Source organism: Botryllus schlosseri, chromosome 2 (genome assembly GCF_051294905.1).
Source record: "Botryllus schlosseri isolate E-star chromosome 2, Bs_hap1, whole genome shotgun sequence".
In the NCBI taxonomy this organism is placed as follows: domain Eukaryota; kingdom Metazoa; phylum Chordata; class Ascidiacea; order Stolidobranchia; family Styelidae; genus Botryllus; species Botryllus schlosseri.
Genome location: NC_137237.1, coordinates 9,029,813 through 9,053,423, shown reverse-complemented (window position 1 = coordinate 9,053,423; position 23,611 = coordinate 9,029,813). Strand labels below are relative to the sequence as shown.

General features: G+C 40.7%; 2 protein-coding genes across 2 annotated transcripts; both read left to right on the top strand.

Moving 5' to 3' along the window:
• The first annotated feature begins 472 nt into the window (after window positions 1–472).
• On the top strand, window positions 473–18,484 carry LOC145433352 (solute carrier family 35 member G2-like). The gene is made up of 10 exons (XM_080310436.1): window positions 473–2,640; window positions 3,993–4,202; window positions 7,648–7,756; window positions 13,490–13,635; window positions 14,592–14,818; window positions 14,944–15,074; window positions 15,143–15,294; window positions 15,449–15,598; window positions 15,660–15,831; window positions 16,986–18,484. Exons 1-10 carry the CDS (start codon window positions 2,598–2,600, stop codon window positions 17,197–17,199), a joined length of 1,554 nt encoding a protein of 517 aa, XP_080166562.1. The 5' UTR covers window positions 473–2,597; the 3' UTR covers window positions 17,200–18,484.
• LOC145433354 (uncharacterized) lies at window positions 18,283–22,381 on the top strand. The gene is made up of 6 exons (XM_080310438.1): window positions 18,283–18,401; window positions 19,973–20,115; window positions 20,183–20,262; window positions 21,807–21,875; window positions 21,956–22,036; window positions 22,199–22,381. The coding sequence occupies exons 1-6, from the start codon at window positions 18,297–18,299 to the stop codon at window positions 22,360–22,362; spliced, it is 642 nt and encodes a 213-aa protein (XP_080166564.1). The 5' UTR covers window positions 18,283–18,296; the 3' UTR covers window positions 22,363–22,381.
• Window positions 22,382–23,611: the final 1,230 nt, after the last annotated feature.

Below are 23,611 nucleotides of genomic sequence, written 5' to 3'. Positions count from 1 at the left end.
TAATATCACTGATTATAAGTTTTAAGAAATTTACGACGAATTGCGCCATCACAGGTAAGGAAAGGCATGACCCGGGCGTGCCTCACATATGCGTTACCTCTCCTTTCGCGCTGTATTTTCGAACAATTTGGTAGTAAAAATTTTCGAAATCTGGAAGGCAGATGAGGCGCTGAGTCACTTGCCTCCCCTGACCCCACGTCACTGACACATCACACATTACAGTGGGTATGTATACTGCTGTATAGTAACCAACTGACCATGTTTGGCTCCATCAAGACCAGTGGTTCCCAACGTGGGCGATATCGCCCCCCAGGGGGCGATTTGGCGGCCTAGGGGGGCGAAAATGACGAAGGGGGCGATAGGGGGGCGAAAATGGACAAAGGGGGCGACAGGGGGGCGAAAATAGCGAAGGGGCGATAGGGGTCGACGACGCGTTAAAACGGCTATATTGGAGTCAATTCGGATAAATGGTTGGGAACCACTAATCAAGACGAACCTAAGATCTCGTATAACTGAAGAAAGTCTCAAATTTTGTATGAACAACAATTATCAACCAGACTACAAAGCCATCAGGAATACCATGCAACACCAAAATATGCAGCGACATTAACGGTTAGGTTATTTTTGAATTGACAGTCAGCAATTGGGATTTCGAGGCGTTTATGCAAAGGTTGTTCTGGGCCGACCACTCATGGATTTTAGGCATTTGGTCACTTGTCAGGGCATCCAGCTCTGCCGTCGAAGTAGAAGCGTTAAAAACGAGAAACTCCCCATTTCGACCACATCACAGTATCCCTCATTGCGTGAGTCTCGAAATGAGTGTTGTGGCTGAAAAGCCTATTTGTGTTTAAATGCGCAGTACGTTTGTCGTCACTCAGCTCTATCCTGAATTCGAAAGCACATCGAGTTTATGTTAGTTCTTTAAATTATTCATGAAGCTATACGTTGGCTTCTTCATCCAGAAAATTTGAGCGTACAAGGATTAGCGGAGTTGCGAACACCACCTTGACAGAAGATCGTTTTCAGAATTCATCACAACATATAGTCTCGGTAGAGAGGTGATTCTGCGCGGGTGCTCCTCAACCTACATAGTAGCCTATAGTTACTTTATACTGTTCTATCGTCGGCGCGTCTCATGAATACAGAGACGCAGTCATTACGTATATGTAAATATTAGCTACACGCAATTGAGTTTATGTGAACAGATTTAATCAGATGTACTTCACAAATTGGTTAGGAGGATTCCCAAGGTAACAAAGCTGATATTGGGGAGCGGATCAGGACCGGCGGTCGGATTCAGCAGTTTCGCACCGGCTCTGTAGAACTGTCTAAATAAATTTCATGAGATCAACGAATCGGTTAGCATTACTGGTTACAGTAAATCCATTTAGATAACAGAGTCGACTGAAAAAAAAAAGTTTTGAGATGGAACCGGCTCAAAAAAATTTGGACCATTTAGTGATCTGAAAGTCTCTTATCAAAATAACTATTTTCATCATTAATCTATATACGACTTTTATGAAATCTGATGCAGTGTTTCCTAATGATGCTGACAATCTGATGGGTCGATATGCGTTACCTTATTAACGGTGGTCTCACGGGAATCTGGCAGATAGGTTACATATCTTATCAAATCGTATAAGCCAATAGCCTATTTTAACTTATATAATATGAAGTTCAGGTATATTATCAGAATGGATCACAATTACGCTAAAGTAGGCTGCGATCTTGGTTCGCGATCTGACTGCGGAGAATAACCGATGTTACTTGTGTCCTTAAAATCGAAGATTTCATGGTTTAATGAAGTAAATCGATGCTACGAACGCTAATGATAAACTATATAGCGTTCTTAACTTCATGCATACTTTTAGAATCAATCCGGATTTTGGTTGTCTACGCCTTCATATAGTTACACAGAAGCAGGTTATATTCAGTCCGTATCAGATAAGTCGACGCATTTATTGAAACATTCCTTAAGCTATAGACAACGTTTTGGGAGGGCAAATATTTGTGGGAAGGTCAATCCCCAATCGATGCAGTGGTCCGACATGATATAAGCAATTTAGTGCAGATGTGAAAAAGTATATAGGCTCATGTGGTATGGTACTTCCGAATTCCAACCGAATTAGTAGAGGACAGCAGAGTACTGTTCCAACTTAAATGACTAGCATTAAATTGTAAGTATGTAGCTTGTAACTTTTAACCATAGTGACCATATGACAAATTCTTTTTCCCAACTTGTGTGAGATAGTCTAAAATCACATGGTATGATATGAGTGAATATCGATCGATGCTTTCTGGATTTGTTAGCAATGCTCCGCTTTTTTTGTATTCACGGATGTCAAGTCGGGATGTCATTCCCTTTTCATAAATCATGTCATAATGAGTATTGATTTCTATACACCATTCAAATCGATCTGGCTCATTATACCCTTCACAAATGATGGAAGTGTAGAAACATCAGCGGAGACGTATCGACTGAAAAATTCGTATCTTCATATTGATTTGGAGAGCTGATCGCGAGTAGAAATTACTTGAAGGATCTGTTGTGCGGGAGTATGCGGAGTAATCTGTGCTCAGCAAGTTTCGTATAGAACATGGATCGAAAAACGAAAGGAAACAATTCGACCGATTCTGCAGGTAAATATTATACGATTATTTGTTCCATCGGAAAGATCATTTCATGTTATTATGTATAAAGTCTGCTGTGTACATAGTCATGTCTTCCTTCGTTTACAATATCAGCCAGACGTCGACCTAATGCAATTTCCGATTTACGTTCCATTCTATCGCAATTCTCCAATCGTAAGTAAATCCACAGGACACATCAGTTTTATATGAAAGGGCATAGTGATGCACAGTACACACACTTCGATCACAAGACAGTGACATAGGCCTACTTGATCGCTGTTTATGATTGTGCCATTTCGAGAGACCTTGCCCAATGCTATGATTTATGGAATGGAAGGAACGTACAACGTGAGACCCGAAGAAGAATATTGTGCGACCCAATTTTAAATGGTGTGCGGTCCGCGTAATGAATTCCCGATTCCCGTACGTTTGAGCTATAAGCTCACGTGGTCTACACTGCAACGCGCGAACTCACAGGAACGGTCTCATGACGTTTGCTGGCAGCTGAACGGCGCTTCCGCCTAATCGGTCATCTAGTGCGGCATCAAGACGAGCAACCAGCCGCCGCCATCATCAACCATATACCCACGGAACCATGGCGCAGAGGTGGCTGGAATATAACAACATGGCGCTCGACAATGCAGACTGATTAAGCGCAACGCGGACTGTCGCCTGAAGACGCCCACGACCGCCTAAGCTGAAGGCGGTTAACACGAGCCCAAAACTGATTCTCTCGACGTTCTTTTGTTTCCTGTTTTCTTTTGACCTCTTTATTTAATTGAAAAGTCGATATCCAAGAGATTCGAAAATCACGATCACGAAAATATCCACGTGCTGATTTGGCACATGAATATTATATATATATATATATATATTTGACTACATCTGGTCAATCTGCGCGTTGCGAATACTAGAAAGTCTATATGCCGCCCGCGATTGCGTTATTGCTCTATCTGGCTCGTTTGTCATTCCTTTGAATTTGGGTTTCAATTTGTTTTGTGGATTATTGCACTAGCTACATAATTTGACAGTATGCATGTTTGTACATCTCATAAAATTAGATATCCCCACCCGGATTACCTAGAACTCAATCCTTGCCAATCGGAATCTCACATCATGTACAGTGTGTACACTATTGTATAGCTCGCCACTGGGCAAAAAGTTGTGATATCTTCTTGTCGGTTTTATTATTACAGGTGAGTCCGACTGCAGTCGCATATAAATACAGTTTCGCTGAATTGAATAGAGCAAAAATGGCAAGAACAATTTTTTTGATAAAATTATTTTTGACAATCCAGCGCAATTCGTCGGAGCAATTCAGGCATTAGAAATCTGTGAAGTAACGGCATATATGTTTCTAGAAACATCGCAAGACTCTGGGCCCGACAGAATGTCTTCCGACAGTTGGGAGAAGATACCTAGCAACGAGGGACAAGATCTTAGTTCGGTCTGTTACCAAAACGAGAGGAAAGATATTACCGCAAGACCTATTGACTCCTATCACAACGTCCAGTCAGGATCCACGGACAGTAAAGCGAATCAACCAATCGACAATGTCAATTCGAAGGAAGGTAAAAACATATATTTGTAAATATTTACAGTAGTTGGTATATCCGATATGCTTAATTAAGCTGAACTACCGCATATGTAATTGCAGAGATATCTGGATATCCCTGATGCAATTGGTATTAAGGTATTGCTTAGCCCAGTGATTCCCAAACTGTTGGTCGCGGCATATAAGAGAGTGCCATCACAGATTTTCATGTCTGCCGCGATTCTTTCTAGGATTTTGTAATAACACACAAGCAGATGCGAATTAAATCAGCCTAACTTTTAGCAGGCTGATAAATAAGCACATGTGACCATATGTCCACGAAACGAATCATGGCATTGCCGATGAATAGGGTAATGTCCACATCAGAATTGGACTGCTAAGTCTGGATGAAAAATACTTTGATTCGTTTCAAATCAACTCATAAACAAGGAATCGTAACGTAAATCATGACAACATTGTCTGGAATTCAACTCATACTTCAACGATATGAGAGTCACTGGTTGGAAAACGACGAAATGCGGGTATATTTGTCAACAATTGAATATCGTTTCAGTCAAATATATGTTTTTTTATAAACAAGCACAGCCATCGCATCAACACGTGAATACCGAGATTTTTTATACAACTTTCTTGCAAGTGTGCCGTGAGCAATTTATAATTTTTCTAGTGTGCCACGCGCCGAAAAAGTTTGGGAACAACTGGCTTAGCCTATAGAACAGGGGCGGGCAACTTCTCCAGTCGGCGGGCCGGATATAGGAAAATTAAGTACTTGGCGGGCCTGATTGCTGAATCGATTTATTCACCCATTTATCCACATATACAACGAATAAATCGTATTTAATGAATGTATTTTAACGACAGCAACGTCACTTCACCGCCATTTTTAGCCGACAATGACGAGGACAATGTGGATTTGAGAATACAGGCGATATCATGTCTGGTTCTCTCTGATCAATCAACACACGGTGCAATCCTTAATTAAGATTTCAAGGCGTTCGATAAGTCCAGTACGCCAAATTTACAAAGAAATCAATTCGTTAGGGTTGAGTAGGTGACGAGATAGCGTCGTTGTTCAACTGTATGGCCTAATTAATCTCGATATTGAATTCATGCGGCCTGCGTGCTCTACGAAATTTGAATAGTGGCCCGTTTTGAGTTGGCAACCACTGGCATAAGCGGTGTCTCACAAAAGCCTAGAAGTGTGCCGTGCTACATGTCGGCAGGTACGAAATCAAAAAGAAATATCAGCCTGGTGTAAATGACCAGTGTAGTCGACAAACACCATGATTACCACAAACGACATTAGGGTTGTGTACATCGTAAATGCCGATAATGTAAGTCTTCTCGCTTCGACGAACTTACTCTCGCACCCTGCGCATACCCCTTAAAAATTTAATACAGTCACTAAAATTGGACCTAGTAAGCAAGTTGTGGGGAATCTCGGCAGACTGAGGTCGCGGGCCACATTATCATAAAAGACGGAAAACAGTCCGCGGGCCGGACAAAATCCTTTCGCGGGCCGTATGTTGCCCGCCCCTGCTATAGAACGTAATCTCGCTGTCGCTTTTGTGACTTCACAATTAAATATCGATTGTAGGGATCAAATTCGTGGGTAATACTTCCTGGTAATTAGATGCGCACTCGACTCGATCAGCTCCTTCACCCGGGTAAAAGTTGATATGACCGAAAATAGACTGCTGTCATTATCAAATATGTTCTCGGTGGAGGGAAAGGGATGAATAAATATTTAATCGTATTGCATCAAACTCACTTTTCTTGAATCAGTTGACGGAGTTTCACACAGTGGCATTTCAGCGGATACCTCGTGATGTAATAGCGGCTATAAATGCTGAGTCGTGAATACCAAATTCATTGATATGGTGAAGATTAGAATCAAATTGAGAAGCATAGCCTACAATCTCATTTGTCGACTCGGAATCTGCAATTTAACTACGAGCATTTTACTTGCAGCCTTAGTGCCGTGTCGTTAAAGAGTAAACAGCAACTTAGGAAAATGTTAGATTGTATGCATTTATAGCCGCATACGAGAATATATTAGATTGCAGGTCACCATCGAAGAATATTCCTGCTGGTTTGACATATGTCAGAATACATCAAGTTTGCTTATAATGGCGACACCCTGCAGAGGGCGGGCCTGGAAAACTCAATTTGCTGATTTACCACTGCGTGCTCACCCACACAGAGACACACACGCCATGAAATGAACACTTCATACCAGGTGTTCTTAAAGTATGGGTCGCGAACGGTGTAATTTGTGTGTCGACGCCCCAACAGAGATCTTTTGAAATGTATGCAATATTTGTCGAACTTCTTGCAACAAAAAAGGTTCTTCGCGCTTAAACCTATTTGTTGTGTAGTGTACATGTCTGAGTCACTGGGTTGGGTACGCTAATAAGCGAGTCACGTGGAAAATCGTCACTGCAATATGATTTGATCATAAAAATGTGCCGTCCTTTATATTACGCAAATTGCTTTCAATTCATGGTAAGATTTGTCCAGCATTGGTTCTCTGGAAAACAGCGTCGGAGACCGTTGGGACGCTTTACTGTAGGGTGTGCACTGTGTATGTGCACTGTACAACAAGCGGGTGCGGGACTATGAGACACAGATGTTTCGAAGTTAACCCTTAAACACGTTGTTTTGACTAACATACGGCTGGGCAAAGTGCGGTGCCAAAAGATCGGCGGCGATAAAACCTTGGCCGAAATTGGATGTAACCTCGACATTGATATGCCCGCGGTCGTCGAAATGGTCGGCACCGAATAGTGCCGTCCGTGAATTGCGAGTATAGACAGTCGTACAAATGCAGTACAAATGCGACCTACAGAGGGAAGTAATGTGTCTTAATTTTAAATCGCGTGCGTCAGACATGTTTCATAGAGATGCGTTGCGCGTAAATACTTAGCATACTATAATACTAAAAATGCATTATTTTTGATGTTTGAGTCCTGGGTCGCGGTATGCCACTAAAACTCAGACTTGGGTCGCGGTCTTGAAAGTTTAAGAATCACTGCTGTATACAGAACAGCCCTATAATCCATCGGAAATTGGCATATAATTTGCATAAAATCTCCATAGTACACATGAGCAGCGGACTTTATTGGCATGTGAGATAAGTAGCGATATGTCACTGAATGACTGGCTTTTGATGAGAAGTACGGTCACGGTACTGCAAGCAGATATTGATACTATATCTATTAGCATCGATGCATCCAATTGTGGTCTATCCTTGGAATTCCGTTTCGGTTTTTCCCGTTGTATCATCATAGTAAACTTAAAAACACTCGGCTCTCGATGTTCACGAAACTATTGTGAGCCGACTAATTTCCTTACCCGTGTTGAATACAAAATAGTATCATGGTTGCGTTGTAGGCCTATACAGGTACCGGGAATAGCATTACTTCAGTTATATTTATAATCTTTTCATATTCTTGGGTTAGGTCAAACCAACGAAGAACAAAAGGGTGGGTATCACAGCGAACATTCTAACGATGCTCCATTGAAGATGTATTTTGATCCGAACTCATCATTCGAAAACAAAGTATTCAAGTAAGGAAGTTGAATGGAATATGCGCTACCCGATGACGCGATGACATATAGGCTACCTCTCTATTCCCGATATGGCATAACTAAGACGTATTAAGGGAATCAAATGGTATAGTCCGTTTTCATCGAACAGGGACTAGCTTGAGGAACAATAATTAAATAATTAATACTTATGTCAATATTTACCAAAAATGAGCAAATTCCATCGTATAATTTATTGTCACGTATATATAGTTGAGCATTCATATTTATCATCGCCTCACCCACCGCACGAGACACGGCACTGATCTTTCCTTTAGTAATAAGCCATCACATTACTGATGAATATTTTATGAGACCAAAATTTGTCAAACTGTTCCACATGCGCAAATACAAGTATACAGTATGAATGATACTGCATTTGTGAATACTGAACAGTTTAGGCTTGTTCGAAGTTATTAACGTCCAACATTATTTTGAAAGTAAGCGAGACGCTGCCAATTTACAATTCCTGTTTATACATCTTTACAGGCAATACAATTTTTCCAAACTTTAACGTTTACATATTCTTTCGGAAATTCGTGCCGATCAAAATCTTGCTATTTGCCATTCGTCACGGTGTGTAAGTATGAGCCGGGCCAATTCTAATCAATAGGGCGATTTTTTGACCTAAAGAAGGAAAATTTTGACCTAAAAATCAAAATTTGGACTTTTTTTGACCTAAACAAACTGAATTTTGACCAAATTTTGACCTAACGTATGCAAATTGGGTGTTTTCCCACATAATGTTGAAATTGTACCACTTATTTTCATTTCTGGTTGGAACTGGGTGTTCTAACGAAGTAGTTGGCCTGAAAAAAAATTTTTGGGTTAGAAACAGACAACTTTTTACATGAACTGAACAAAGTAGTATTTTAACGAAATCTGGCCCTATGAAGAATTCCAGCAGTTACAATACGTATTATGGTAGAAATAGTTAAAATTTGTTGTAGTGCAACGAGGGATACTTTCTTACATTCTTGGGTAGAAAGTGTATGTCCCAGTGGCGGCTCGTCCTATAGGGCAACTGGGGCATTGCCCCACCTAAAATTCTGTTCAATAACAATTTAACCATTTATAGACACACAGCGCTCAATATATACCGAGATCACAGCGAAGCCCGCGTTCTTCTTGTGCTTTCGCTTGCAAATGCCCATACATAGCGAAGTCTCTGCGAAAATCGAATTCTCTTCTGTGTTTTCGCTTTGTGAATGCCTAGCCGGGGCTTGCCCCGGTAGCGCTCATAACAAGCTTTCACTATCTATTCTCTCAAAGCCGCGCACAATTAAGAAACGGTGATATACTCTCTCCTATTCGTAAAATGGCCGAGCAACCGGGGCATATATGCCTGTCGCCCCTAAGGTGTGATGTAACAATCGTATCTATGTCTGAACTCGGATACCGTGATATGCGTTGAGTCGACCTTTGCTGGTATAGGTCGATTTTGATGGTGTTTCACACCATGATAATTCTTGAAACTTGGTATGTCATGTCGTGATGGTGGTATTTAACACTGTCCTAAGTTTCAGGGTTTCTACTCAAAGTTTAGGGTAGTAATTCCGTTTCCAAAGTCGAGTGTGTGCTGATCCGTCATGTATCGCAAACATATTTCACGCAAAGCCGGTATTGGTCTCCATTAATTTTAACGATGCTCCTTAGCTAGATCCGTCATGAGCTTTTACATGGTATGTCTTGATTTTAGTATCGAACGCTGAGCCAAGTCTCAAGGTTGGCACTCAATGATTAGGGCAGCAATTTCGTTATCAAGTTCGAGTATGGTAGAGATGTGCGCTGATCTGACACTTAGTCTACCTAACGCATTGCGGATTTCACGCAAAAGCCGGTGTATCTGTGTTCCATACTGAGATAGGTGATGAGATGATGATATCATGAAACAGTTTACTAACATCCTCGGTTTGCATTCAAATATTTAGTTTTATTTTATATTCTCCAATGTCAATTTCACCGTGGAATGGTGGCCTTCGGGCCATTTGCTCACAATTACAACCCCTGTCAAGCGCGATAGCTGTTTCGTTTTCGATGGCGGCTAACAGCTTATCGCTTGATCATCCTATTCCTCAGTAAATTTTACGCAAAATTCGGCGTTGATCAATTCGTATTAATTTTGACAGTGCACCATACCGAAAACGGTCATGAGGCTACTTCTCGATGATTTCATGTAACAGTGTACCTAGTTTTCGGCTTTCATCCACGTATTTATTCGGTAATATATTTTCCGAAGGCGATTTTGCAGCAGACATATAGACAGTAGACACTATAGACCGTAAGCCGTATGTGTCGTGTGACAATCTCCAGCCTCAAGGTCAAAATCTCCCAAGCTGTACCGGGACCGAATTTCCGAGGATGCTATCCGTAGTTCTTCAGAATGATGTTTTGGATTATAGATAACTAACCTACGTAGGTTAGTTATCTATATTTGGATTCAATATGACATTTCCTTGTCCAATCTATGAGATAACAATTGCGTATGTGTCCGAACTCGTTGACCTTTCCAGTAAGGCATACGCAATCTCTCGATTTATAGTCATTTCCATTTCTGCAGATAAGTAGTCAGGTCAAGTGCGAACATGAATCGTGTTGAATCTTTGCTCCGTACGCCGTTTAGCCAGCTGCCTTTAGAGCAAAAATTAGAGGTAAAGCGACTAGGTCCGTATCAGCCTAGAAATTGCCCATTGGTCCAATCGTACGCCGGAGGAAAACGCACTCGTGCCTTTTCTTCAGCGCATTTCGATAAAAATGAATGGCTTACTTATAGCGAGGATAAAAACGTCTTGTTTTGCTTTTACTGTCTTTTATTCGACAGTGCCGGTACCGGAAGCAGTGGCTCTTGTTGGAACAAAATTGGTTATCGCGATCTGAAGCATTTGTCAGAGCGTGTGAAAGCGCACCAAAAATCCCAAGTGCACATGGCTAGTGCAGTTAAATATAAATTGTTTGGCAGAGTAAATGTAATGTCGCAGCTCAATGAAAGTTATCGCGTATCAGTCTGCAAGAACGATGAGCTTGTAGATAAGAATAGGCATGTTCTCTCTCGGGTGGTTGATGCCATTAAATTTACTTTCGCCCTGTTAAATCCGAGAAATTTCCCTGCCTACAAAATTCATTTTCCTTCTGGACTACTGCGCAGCGTGCCTCGTTATTACCCGATGATCGACATTGCTCGGTTGGAGAGCGAGTTGACTTGTTTGTATTCTAATACATCCTTTTCGGAAGTTAAAACCACTAGTGAACTTTCAAAATTCCTAGTTGAAAATTCGCTTTCGATCAACTTTGCTACAGTAACTAGCTTTCTGAATATCATTTTGACCACCCCGATTTCATCCGCGGAATCCGAGCGCAGTTTCAGCACATTGAAACGTATCAAGGCCTTTCTCAGAAACAGGATGGGCCAAGATAGGCTTAATGCGTTGGCTGTTCTCTCGATTCACAACGACGTGGTTCTGGGAATTCCAGATTTCAATAAACTCGTTATTGAACATTTTGCTAATAAGAAATCACGTCGCGCACAATACTTATACAAGACATAAATTAATGCTGGTGGGCGGACGACTGTACGTACACATCATGTTCTTTCCGAATAATTTCAGTCAAAAGTGAGCCCAGGTAACTCAACCATGTCTATGGCTAAGGAAAAGTGAGTGGTTTTCATCCTTATTACTCGAGGCACACTGACAGTTAATTTACCGATATATTTTGTTATGGCTATGGAAAAAAAGTAAAAAATTCATCAAGATGAAATAATTTATTCATGAAATTGTTTAATGCGATATGTGCTCGCATTTCAATTTAACACAATGCTTGGATTCCTGCTTGAATGATGGCAGGCAGACTCGTAATTAATCTTCCATGGATAACAGCTGGCTTTTTATAATGTTTTACGTTTATGGGTGCCTCCGCTTTGATTGCCTATCCCCTGGTCGTAACGCATCAGGATCGTGTACCAAACACTTTCGGACGGGCTTAGAAAAACGAGGGCAAATCGATTTGACTCGCTTTCGGGACGAGAATCCTACCATATACAAATCGGGTCGGAGGCGCTGCAGCACTTTACAGAATTGCTGAGCATGGAACGATTAAAACACCACAAGGTGTCATGCGAATGCTCTTTGTAGGTAGTTGGTCTGTGTATTTTTTGGTATAGTTTTACTCGGCGCTTGCGTAATCTCTACCACGAAATCATAACGCATGCTACTAAGGATACCCTGATGATTGATTCGTGGCATGGGAACGATTCTTAGTTCGCGCACATTTTGTAAAATAATCATTTGAATAAAAAACAATGAATAAAACATTTGTTACCGCACTTCAAGTCACGCCACCGGCAAACCTCTCGCGGCACCTACGTTAAAAATCATTGTTTATGGGAAATTCATGTGACCATCATGAACGTTGAAAAACGCTACTGTGACGTCATATTGATAACAAGTCGCTTGCGGCCCTTGCCCCACCACCCGATATTGTCACGAGCCGCCACTGGTATGTCCTTACTAAGAAGCTTGCCAAGAATGGAGAAAGAACGTTCAACAGCAGCAGTTGTTGACGGACAACACTCAAGTTGTGCGTATACTGCTGGTGACACGCCGTGTTGCTTCATTCTGACAATGTTGTCCACATCACAATTTTTCATCATGCAATGCCCAAGAAGTCTTTCTTCAGCTGGGATATTGCAGTACGTTGACCATAACACTATCTCTACCTATTTGTTTTATTTGACCGTTTATGATTCACAATGAACAGACAATTAACCGTTTACAACGGTAGGCCTATAAAGTAGGCTACATGCTGTAAAATATCAAATGATAAGTTCACCGACAGTGCAAAATCTACGATACAAACGAAATGCAGACGTCAAAAAAATTTTGACTTTGTAAACAATTTTAACAAATTTTGACCCAACGCTACAATTTTGACAAATTTTGACGTGTAAAAAAATCGCCCTATAGTAATCAATGCTATGTTTTGTTCCGCACTGTACTTGCACGAACCCCGTATACACGTAGGCCTACGTAAGGTATCATTCATAACTATCGATTAAATACATTCAGGTCAAATAATGAAAAGGATATTACGAAATGACGTTGATGAAATGCTATGTTTACGTATATTGACCAAACTCCGGATTGTTTTGGCAAATCAGAATTTAATGTTGCAGCATTCCAGGATGAAACACAAGTCATTTTGCTAAAAGTTTGTCCAAGCTGCGAAATAAAATATTACTTACACAACACATTGGATATGTATTAATTCAAATACTGATAATAATTTTCATGAGTGCCGATAACAGTTGTTGTTGTTATTGTAGTTAGTGTTCCGACTACTATGGTCATTTACACCTTATTCTGGTTCATGAATTGCCGATATAACACGGCCCACGTTAGTTCTAGGCTTTTGTAAGACAAAGGACAAGGCTAACGCGGATCACATGACGAGGAGGGTAAACCTCCAAGACAAACCCACAACACTATTAAGTTAACAGTCTTGTCACACACACGGTCTTATCGATCATTCCTATCTAATACCGAATACTGTGCACGCATATTTTCTGTACCACCATCACTGCCGTTTGTTATGTATTTTGGTTCGATGAAAATAAAGACTCTCTCTCTCTCTCACTCACAAAGAATATGTATTTCTATACCTTATATCTGGTACTCTGGCCACGGAGTTAACGCACTGTTGTTCTCTTTTAATTTTTAGACCAATACAGCAGATTTTATATCGGAAGAAAACTGTCTCTGAAAAATCATCGCTTGTAAAACACGCAGTTCAGGAATATGACGATGACGAAGTTATCATGCCAGAGTTTCCTGGAGTGCCGAACGACTCGCAGAATAAGCACAACGGTATGCTGGATATGTTGCATATGTTGAGATACCAAGAGACTATATGGTTAAAGCAGTAGACTCGAAGATGACTTAAATTTAATTCGAGACGGTAGACTATATAAGTAGGGTAGCATTTAAAACAAATGGTCATTTGAAACACTGTTTCAAACATGTTTTAAACAAAGGCCTTTAAAAAAAATCAAAACTGTGTGTTTTTTGGGTTGTATAATTATGTCATAATTGTGTAATACTCTCCAAAAGACATAATGTATGAGCCTACGGACTATGACCTCCGGATATAGCCGACGTATACGATATGGGGTATGGTTGGACTTGGAACCCTCAGAATAGTCGGTTAAACAGCAATAGTACGTATAGATATAGATCGTTGATACGGAATGAATGTTCTGATGATGATGAACGCCGACCTTAAAAATGCAGCATGCCGATGTAGTCTCCTGGTTAAACATATTTTTGGTTCGTATATGACAGGGGTTAGAAGCCATTTCTTCAAAGGAGCTATATTTATCCTGTATTTTCAATTGTCAATTTCAATCGACTATGACGTCACAATTGAATATGCGTGGCGTCATGGATTGAAAAATATTTTAACAAGGGCCTGTTTGTTTTAAATTGAATTTTGTTTTAAATGCAACACCATAAGTCGATTGTAACCACCAAGATACAAAATCAATATTGCATTATTGAAAGTCGTTGGAAGACGAAACTAAAAGCGTATTGGTCGCGTGTTTCAAATATAGATAGGCCTCTATGCTCTGAACGTTCTGTTCACTAGGTGGTCGGTAAGGAATCTCGATATTTCATGGTGCGCTCATGTGTATTATCATACTATGGTAATTTCGTTTGTTGGAATGTAATTTCTTAAATCTTCTTCCCTCCGCAAAATTAAGCCATGGATATATCCCCGAATTTAGCACATAACATGAGTGGCAATTTCAATAGTTTGATTTTAGATTTACCTGATGGAATAGGTACTGGAAAAGTCAGCGACCAGTTTGGCTACTCTGAGCTAAACGGAGAAAAGAAACAAGCTTCCAACTATGCAGATGCTGCGAAGGGTCTTCTCATGTCATTTCTGGGCGCGGGTGTCATGTATGGCATAACTGCTGTTTTGGTGCGTTTAGCCGGGCAAGAGGGCATCGACCCTATTGCGGTGATGTTCATTCGAAGCGTATTTCAAGTGAGTTAACAGTGTATCCCTTCTTTAAAGCCTTTCCAATTAACTACGCGCTATAACCGCTAAGGTCGTGCGTTATCTTCTACAATTTTAGGCCGTCGTTTCAACGTTATCCCCTACAATTTTAGGCCGTCGTTTTTGGATCAACGCTGCTTTATAAACGTACTGGTTGGCGTCCTCCGCCTGGAAGAGCAATTAGATGCCTGTGGATTTCGGTCGTATATTGCATTGCATCAATCAGCTCGTACGAAGCATTCGAGTATGGGCCAGTGAAATAGATATACAATACACGAAGTAGAAAGAGATTGCGTGTTTTAATACTTTCAGTGTAATACCACCGGGAAGTGCTGTGGCGACGAGAGGGGCAGCGCGAACTATATTTTCAATCATTTTTGCGTTTCTTATCTTGCGGGAAGGCGTTTCTATTGGAGATATACTCGGGCTGTTATGCTGCTTCGGCGGCATCGCTTTAATCATAAGTAAGTTGGAACCGCATGTTTTGTCCACACCATTTTTGCGAGAAGAAGACCTAACTCTTTAAAGTTAGTGTATTGTGAGGTGTTATAAAGCTGAAGATTATCATATATTTGTTTGACCATTGATATGATCTCGTATATATTAAATTCATTGTAGCTTCGGGTCTGTTGTCGGGAGATAAAGACTATATCCAGCCTCCGGGATTAGGCGACAATGCAACAACAATTCGAATATACGGCTACACCCTGCTAATCATCAGCGCCATAGGTCGAAGCATTGGGCATGTTGGGGTGCGAGGAGCAAGAGGTGAGAACGGAAGATAGAGAGGGCGTAGTATTGTATTGTAACAACGCGTTGCTTTCCGCAGAGGATTTGAATACGTTTACGATTGTCTTCTATCATTCATCACTGACTGTAATAATGGCGGGAATTTTGTTGGCAACTGTCAGAACTCAGACGTCGCCATTTTCTTGGGTCGGCGTGGCGTACATCGCGGTGATATGCGTAGCTTCATCCATAGCCACATACGCAAGCAATCAGTAAGTGAATATAGTGCATCACCTTTTCAAACGTTGGAGGCGTTACCGTTGTTAAATTGTTGATTAATCTGACGACTCGAACTCGGTGGATTTTTAGCTCAGAATGGATTCAGTTTCAATGGTTAACACATGCACCAGCACTTGTATATCATATCGCACAGTGAAATCTTACCATAATTATGTGTGTTATTGATGTATTGTATAGTATCATAAAATTTATTGCTGGCATAGGTACGCATTACGCAACTTTGTAACGTCTGGCCCACGAGCAGCAATCGTGCGGCCCACAGAAAATTGGTGCTAAGTCGTGCCCATTAGCTTTGATATTATTATGAAATCCGGTACTTCCGATAATAAGGGTGTATAGTACATAATGCACATCTCTTGTTATAGTAGGGCTGGGCACAATGATTCGAGTAATCGAATCAGAATCGAGAACTAATTTTAATGATTCGAGTCGAGTAGTAAAAGACGAATTTTTCGAGAACTGAAATTATACGCTCCTCGTCACGGAAAGTTAATTTATCAACGAAAATTGTAGTTTCGGTACTATTTTTCACTGTAGAAGCCTTGAAACCTTGATTAGTCGTGTCCCAGCATGCAAAATAAATAGTATAATCTACGAACGTTGCTGGAAATAAGACATTTCGGCAGTACTGATCATCCCACAACATTGTCCCAAAGTGAAATGAAATCGGCATGGTCGAAAAATTACCGAAGTATCTTTAAAGTGATGGATAACAGACATTATATTCTTGTGGTGGCATAATAGGTACATATTTGAACTTGACATATTACATTCTCTTATGCCGTCATAATGAGTGATACTCGAATACTCGACTCGAAGCAAAATACGTAGGTACTCGATTTTGCCCAGCCCTACTAGTTAGCGGCCTTCGTGTCGCCTCCTGGTCACGCCACGCTGGAATGAACAATGTGGACGATTGGCTTTTTCCCTAGCGATTGCATAACTAAGTGAAGTCGGGAGCCTTCGTCTTGGCATTCTTTCAACTAAAATTATAGACATAAATCATATGAAAAAGCGATCTCGGCGTCTTGCTGTTCCAAATATCTGATTAATGTTCAAATCAGAATATAGACAACTTCTATAGAAGCTTGGTACACTGAACACGAACACATATATTTTACATCAGGGCTGTAAAGTATGCGCATCCCGCGCTGGTGAGTTTCGGGCAGAATGCAGACGTGGCCGTCAGCCTGACTCTCGAACACATTCTGATAGCACGAAGTCCGCAGCCGATGGAGTTGGCTGGGGTGCTAACAATATTTTTCGGGTTATGCGGTTTGACTCTTTACAAATGGAGGAAAAGTAAAGAGCTGCAGCAAGGTCACGAAAGACTGCCGTAAGAAGACATTACACGCCTTGCAACCAACTGACCGTCAAAGCCGAACAATACGAATTTCCTGGATGCTCGCCCGAAAAAATATATCATAATCCGTTCTTTAATGCAACTATTAGTTACTGTTATCCATATACCCATCTACTTCAACATATTGCTTATATTTGTTTGTTTGTGACTGTGTTTTCCGCATTGTTTCGTGTCAAAATGGTGCTCAACTGCTGTTATAAATTTTTATCAATCCAATCTGCTCATCTGCATATTTTTTGGATATCTGCTATAATGCAATTGTACAGTGCGTGGTGGGCACTGACGATAGACGTTAAAGTGAAGGAGTCAGCTATAAATTTGCGGATGTTGTGTGTACCTATAAGGTGTGAGGTGTCGCACCTTGAAAACCAGACAACCAACCGGTTGCGGTACGAATTGGTGTAGAAAGTAATTTGACTCAATTGAATGACGTTGTTCAAATATTATTATCGATGTTCCTATATATGTATTGTGAATTTGTGATAGGATTAATTGCTTTCGATTGACGCCAATATATTTAGTTTCAGCACAAACCAATATTTGATCTACTCTCCTGAACATTGCGGTGGCGAGAAATATTGCAGTATAGTCTATTACGCATTTCCAGTACTGGCGTACCTGCTATGTCGCTTATTGTTACGTTCGATTTCGCGGACATCGTGAATGACAATGCGCATTTCCGCCTTACAAATGTGCCAGTGTGCGTGCACTGCCCAGCTTAAGCGGTGTTATTTACAGAACACACCTGTTCGCCAGTAATATTGAAGATTATTAGCAGTAGGGTTGACATTTATAGATAAACGAATTTTAATTCTTATCGAATTACGAAGTTAAGTCGAATCACAATCTGATGATTCGAACTGTATGCGGCCAATTGCAGATAGTTCCTTCATATAAGGGAGCCAAGAGTCGTGGTAACTATTACGGTATTGATGAAAACCTCTAATAAATTCCACCTATGTTATATAAAATTGAAATCAATTGTATCGCGTGGGTGCCCACTGCCCATCCACATGCAGCTTACAAGTTCACATGAGATGCTAATATGTTATATTATTAAGCCAAGCCATAATTATGCTGGGCAGGATAGCCTTGATGCTGGTTTTTATGTGGTTACGAATTATATCTGTTTTGTCGGAGTGTGTTCTACCAGGCTCGGAGGATGTGAATTTTAATTTGGTAAGTGGATGGTCATTGGTCACAAGAATATAGAAAATGCATTTCGCTTGCAACCTAAGTCTAAATAGACCAAGTTCCCGGTATTCTGTGGAACACTAAGGGTTCCATGAGGTCAAGACACACACTCAATTCGTACATATGATTTGGGATATTACGCCCGTATGAGCCATCATTGGTTGCATGCAATCAGGTCCTACCGGTAGACGAATTGTGAGTTGTGACTATCGTGGCGGTACGTTGTGTGCAATGGCGTACGCAGGGAAGGATGGGGTTCTGAATCGAAACCAGGTCCTTCTGAAATTTCAGATATTTATAAGCTCATGCAATTGGTATTACGTATCACGCTGTCGTTGTATTTCTGAGCTAGTATCTTAAAGGTTCTGTGTGAACGCGAACGTGAACCTCATGACGTCACATGGCTAATTCTAACCCTACATTTCAGTAAAGTGATATATTAATGTACAGTTGTACACGATACATAGCGACGACTCAGGCCACACTTTTTAAATGTCACCAAATGTATCATCTGGAGCAATCAAATGATATAATAATCCCATAAAATCAATATCTTCCCTCGCTTTGCCCACAATTTCGACGAGGACTTGCAAGAGAATATAAGCTTACGCCTTAACAGTCTAGGCCAGACCTGACAATGTATTCGGCGTCTGACTATTGCTACATTGATAAACGGACTGCTAGAATACTTACTACTGACAGTACCTCAACAACAAATTATTTAGTAGCCAACATTCAATCGCACGGATTTTTTTTTAGGATATAATAAGCATATCAAAACAAGATGGATCCCGTACGCCTGCTAGAATTTTTAAGTTAAACAACGATGTATTCTTCATATAAATTCCATTGATTGGTTGAATAAGCATCAATCGCTGACTACCTATACATGTAGCGTATTTCCCTCTATCTGTTGGGTGATTGCTGGCCAAGCTCCCAGCAGAGGGTTAGCCTACTAAATATTCCCAAACGGAAAGCTGGATATTTCGAGCAAACTTTTGTAACAAAGCAAGTGAAATTTTTGGCAAGGTGCATGCTAGTTTAGTGTTGATTTAAACCTATTCTGCCAGTGCCATAACCATGCATAGAGGGGCCCAAAGTTGAAATGCAAAGAATTTCAACCAAAGATGTTATAATGACGTGAAAAATTGTAATACATCCAAAAGGTTTGCAGTGCAGAACCTACCAAGGTTCGTTTGTGAACGTGAACATCTAAATTTCGAAAGTTCACACACAGAACGCGAGCGTGAACCTCACGTTCGCACCAACCCTAAATTAAATATTCATCATGTTTTCGCTTTGTGTGAAAATAACATCTTTATGGAATTGATCTCTGAACCCCACGTTGACGCACAGTTCATTTTGTACACTAGGGATCTATAGTGTATGTGTATAGTGTATATGTGTATTGTGGTAGATTTTTGATTTTATGACTCAGCGGAAATATGGGGTTACGCGAATGCTTGTAGATTAGTTAGTGTTATAGTAGTGGTTACGAACAACTGCTCCAGACAGTATAGTATAACGTAACACTAACAACCGTATCATTTCTTAAGCTGCCGGGTCCTTGGTACATACAACTCGATTCAGACCCGATAATTCAAGATACAAAACGCTGTTTTCTGTTGCAAGATTTCCGAGAATTTCCGGGAGATGCCATCTACGTCACCCACCGGGATTTGGTAGCGATGAAAGGACGGTAATATTTCGTCAGACACGCATATTGTGCGATTGCTTTTGCATCAATTTTGTTTTATCCATGCTAGTGTGGAGCCAGGATATACTTTATTAGCCCAAAGGTGGATTCGGACAAACGGATCAGAGCTACTATTGGATGAGCAAGCAGGTCGGAATTATGAAGGGTTTGAATTTTGAACCTCGCTCGTACTTGACTTGGCGACTGAGCGCTTGACATGACATTAGTTCTCTCATAGCTGCAAACTGAATTGAGTATTAATCTATCCCACATAGGTGAAACTGCCTTCCTTGAATTTGATTCAAAAAGTTTTAACTTCAATTCAAAATCGACCCTTTGGCTGATAGTTGAATTTTACACCTTCAAGATTCGAGGCAAGTGATATACAAGCTATAACGGTCGCTTCCATAGTCTCAACCCCCATAACGAACGCTATGCCGTCGGGTGTATACTAGGGCTCTTCAAAAATGACTTTTTTTCTCAAATCGTACTGGCTACTTGATAAAATTGTTAGGTTACCTAATTTAAGCCTACACACAAAATTTGGTTCAAGTCCAGCCAGTAACCGCTTTGCTACAGGAGAAGAAAGTTTCTATTCATTATATAAAAATAAATATTAAAAAAATTGAAAATTTTCTGTTCACCCCATGAAAGTGTTAGGCTGTCTATAGAAACGATGCTCACCAAATTTGGTTTAATTCCAACCAGTGGAAGTGGAGTTCTTGCCGTCGAAAAATTTGGATTTGAATAAAATAGTATTTACGGTGAGCACAACTATAATAAATAAACAAAGAATCGGTCACCGGTTATACATTGTATATGTATTAAGTTGATGGCAGAATTTTTATGTTAACCATATCTTATTCTCATATAACTACTTGAAACGGGCGTCAATCGTTATTTCACAGTTCGTTACTTAGCATTTGGACCTGCCGCCATAACCATCCGCTTATATAGCCTGACATGTTAGCGTGGGTTATAGCTAGAATCAGCAATTCAGCCAAAACAGCAATTCCCCTGTCCAATTCCCTGGTCAATTTTCAAAAGTGAATTTCGTCAATAATATAGGTAATTGCATTATATTACTCTATATTACATTATAATCTCTCTGAGCCCCGAGTGTCAGATTTACCTGTAAAGCTGGGGCACGTAATTCATATTCATAGCATCTGGTATGTTGTTATAATTACTGTATGTTGTTAATTCGCGACCTCCAGTCCGTTGTATAATCACAAGATATTGTACTCGGCCAAACGTAGCAGTCTAAAAGAATATCTTTTGTGAGACGCACACTCAAATTGTCATGGCTTTATTCCTTTGTGGATGCGCCGGGTGACATTTGCATTGTGGGCCCAGATTGGAAGAACAGGAGTTATTAGTCCCGCCCACTCAGCGCGGCTATGAAGAAAGTTGATATCTCATTAAGCCTTTTCATCGCAATCCTTGTATTGTCTTCCCATATATCATTTAAGATTATAGTCCTAAGCAAAACAAATGTAATCGTGAGTAATCGTGATTACTTTTTCTATGTAATCGTAATCGTAATCGACTACTTCCTGATTTTGCTGTAATCGTAATCGTAATCGCGTGATTCCGAAGTAATCGTAATCGCAATCGATTACATTCATAAAGTAATCACCCCATGTCTGGTCACAACACGTCACAATAAAATACGAAAATTGTTTGTTTGTCAGTGGCCTCTTGGAAAGTGGGAATATCCTCGAAGGGACAAAATACTGCCATTATAGAGGATGATGTAGAAGGTATATATTCATAATCATAAGTCGTTCGATTACTTATCTGTATCTGAAGATAGAGTTCAACTTACTGTTTCCGATCACAGATTTGGAAAGTTCTGAAAAGGAACCTATCGTCTTTATGACAGACTATCAGACCTATATAATCGTGTTGCGTTGCGTGAACGGTAAGAGCAATAAACATATGTGTGATGATGCAGCCGTTTATTAAAAGCTATTGGCGATATTTTCGCAAGAAAGCATAGCTTCAAATCACGGGGTCGTCGGAATTGCTTCAGCGATTCGGTGTCGCTGTGAAACGTATGTATACCACGTGGATTATTTTGCAGGCGAGAAAGCCGTTAGAACATTTTCACGTCACCCCATTCCCAGAGAAGAGGATAACTGTAAAGTAAGGGACGAAATAAAGAAAGTCGGTCGCGGATGGGAGTGTATCACTCTAGGAGAAGCAGGATGCGACGGAGTACCTATTCGTGATCTCGTAATAAATTAATACAGTCATATTGTAATGATATAGCGTATGAATAGAAAATTCGCATGCTCGTTGTACTTTCGATGATATTGTCAATAAGACAATTGATCGAACTTGTGGAGGCCTGTAATGGCCCAGAAGAACACATCGGAAAATTGCAGTGTAATCGGTAGTCCGGAAGACCAGTAAGTTTTACAAGTCCGAGTTCAATTGGTTATGAACTAACGATGTCTCGCGACTGCCGGTGCGCCATCACACACTGCCACATTAGGCCTACCTTATTGCCAACATGGAATACAGTTACGATCAGGGCCGTAACAGCACTTCGTCAGCCCCCCCCTCCCCCCCCCAAAAAAAAACGTTGGTCTTGGGCCCCGCATATGATGATAAACCAAACTGATGGGGGGCTTCGCCCCCCAGACCCCCCTCAGGCTATACGCTGTTCACCGTTACTTATCATCTACGTTAAGGCCTATTTACTGAGTCAGCTTTTCTCGCCTAAACGCGCGAAGCGCGAAAAATTTCTACAATTCATGATTGAATCGGTCATTATGATCGGAATTGCATATATATTGCTATAAATTTTTATCCTCTCTCTGCTCACGTAATCAGATTTACAGGTAGAGCTGAGTGAGGTGTGCTCGGAAAGGTAGGACCCCTCAATAATAATTAAACATCTTCGGACGTATATACCCGTTGGCAGGAACGAAACAGATCTTCGTCAGCCCCCCACAAATAAATTGGGCCTTGGGCTCCCATAGGGTGATAAACCTACCCCCAATCACGTTGTTTTCTTTTGCCACGAAATTAGTCGTACTGACCAGTGAGCCAGCGCCAAGCGCGAAAATTTTCGATAATTCATGATGAAATCGGTCAATAAGATCGGGAATTGCATATATATTGCTATCAATTTTTTGTCCTCTCTGCTCACGTAATCAGATTTACCGGTAGCGCTGAGTGAGGTGTCTTGGAAACTTGTAGGGCCCGTTGGTATGACTCCGTAACATGATGTTATTTTGTGACCTCCTGTCTGCTATATCAAAAAATATAGAATCGCCCAAACGTAGGCTACTGAACTAAAAGACGCACAATATTTCAAATTGGTAGGCGCCAGTCATTTAGGCGCCTATGGGCGATTAAACCTATATGTATTTTGCATATATAACGAAGTTTTCGGTCAGCAAAAGGGCAGTCCTTTTCGGCCAAGGTTTTCTCGCTTCCGATCGTTCTGGCACACTTCTTGGAGTCGCATGTTACATGGCCTAAAACT

Coding starts and splice junctions, on each gene's coding strand:
- LOC145433352 (XM_080310436.1), top strand. CDS start 2,598: ATGGATCGAAAAACGAAAGGAAACAATTCGACCGATTCTGCAG. Junction 2,641..3,992: donor CAATTCGACCGATTCTGCAG/GTAAATATTATA, acceptor ATATGTTTCTAG/AAACATCGCAAGACTCTGGG. Junction 13,636..14,591: donor CTCGCAGAATAAGCACAACG/GTATGCTGGATA, acceptor GTTTGATTTTAG/ATTTACCTGATGGAATAGGT.
- LOC145433354 (XM_080310438.1), top strand. CDS start 18,297: ATGCTGGGCAGGATAGCCTTGATGCTGGTTTTTATGTGGTTACGAATT. Junction 18,402..19,972: donor AGGATGTGAATTTTAATTTG/GTAAGTGGATGG, acceptor TCATTTCTTAAG/CTGCCGGGTCCTTGGTACAT. Junction 20,263..21,806: donor ACTATTGGATGAGCAAGCAG/GTCGGAATTATG, acceptor TTTGTTTGTCAG/TGGCCTCTTGGAAAGTGGGA.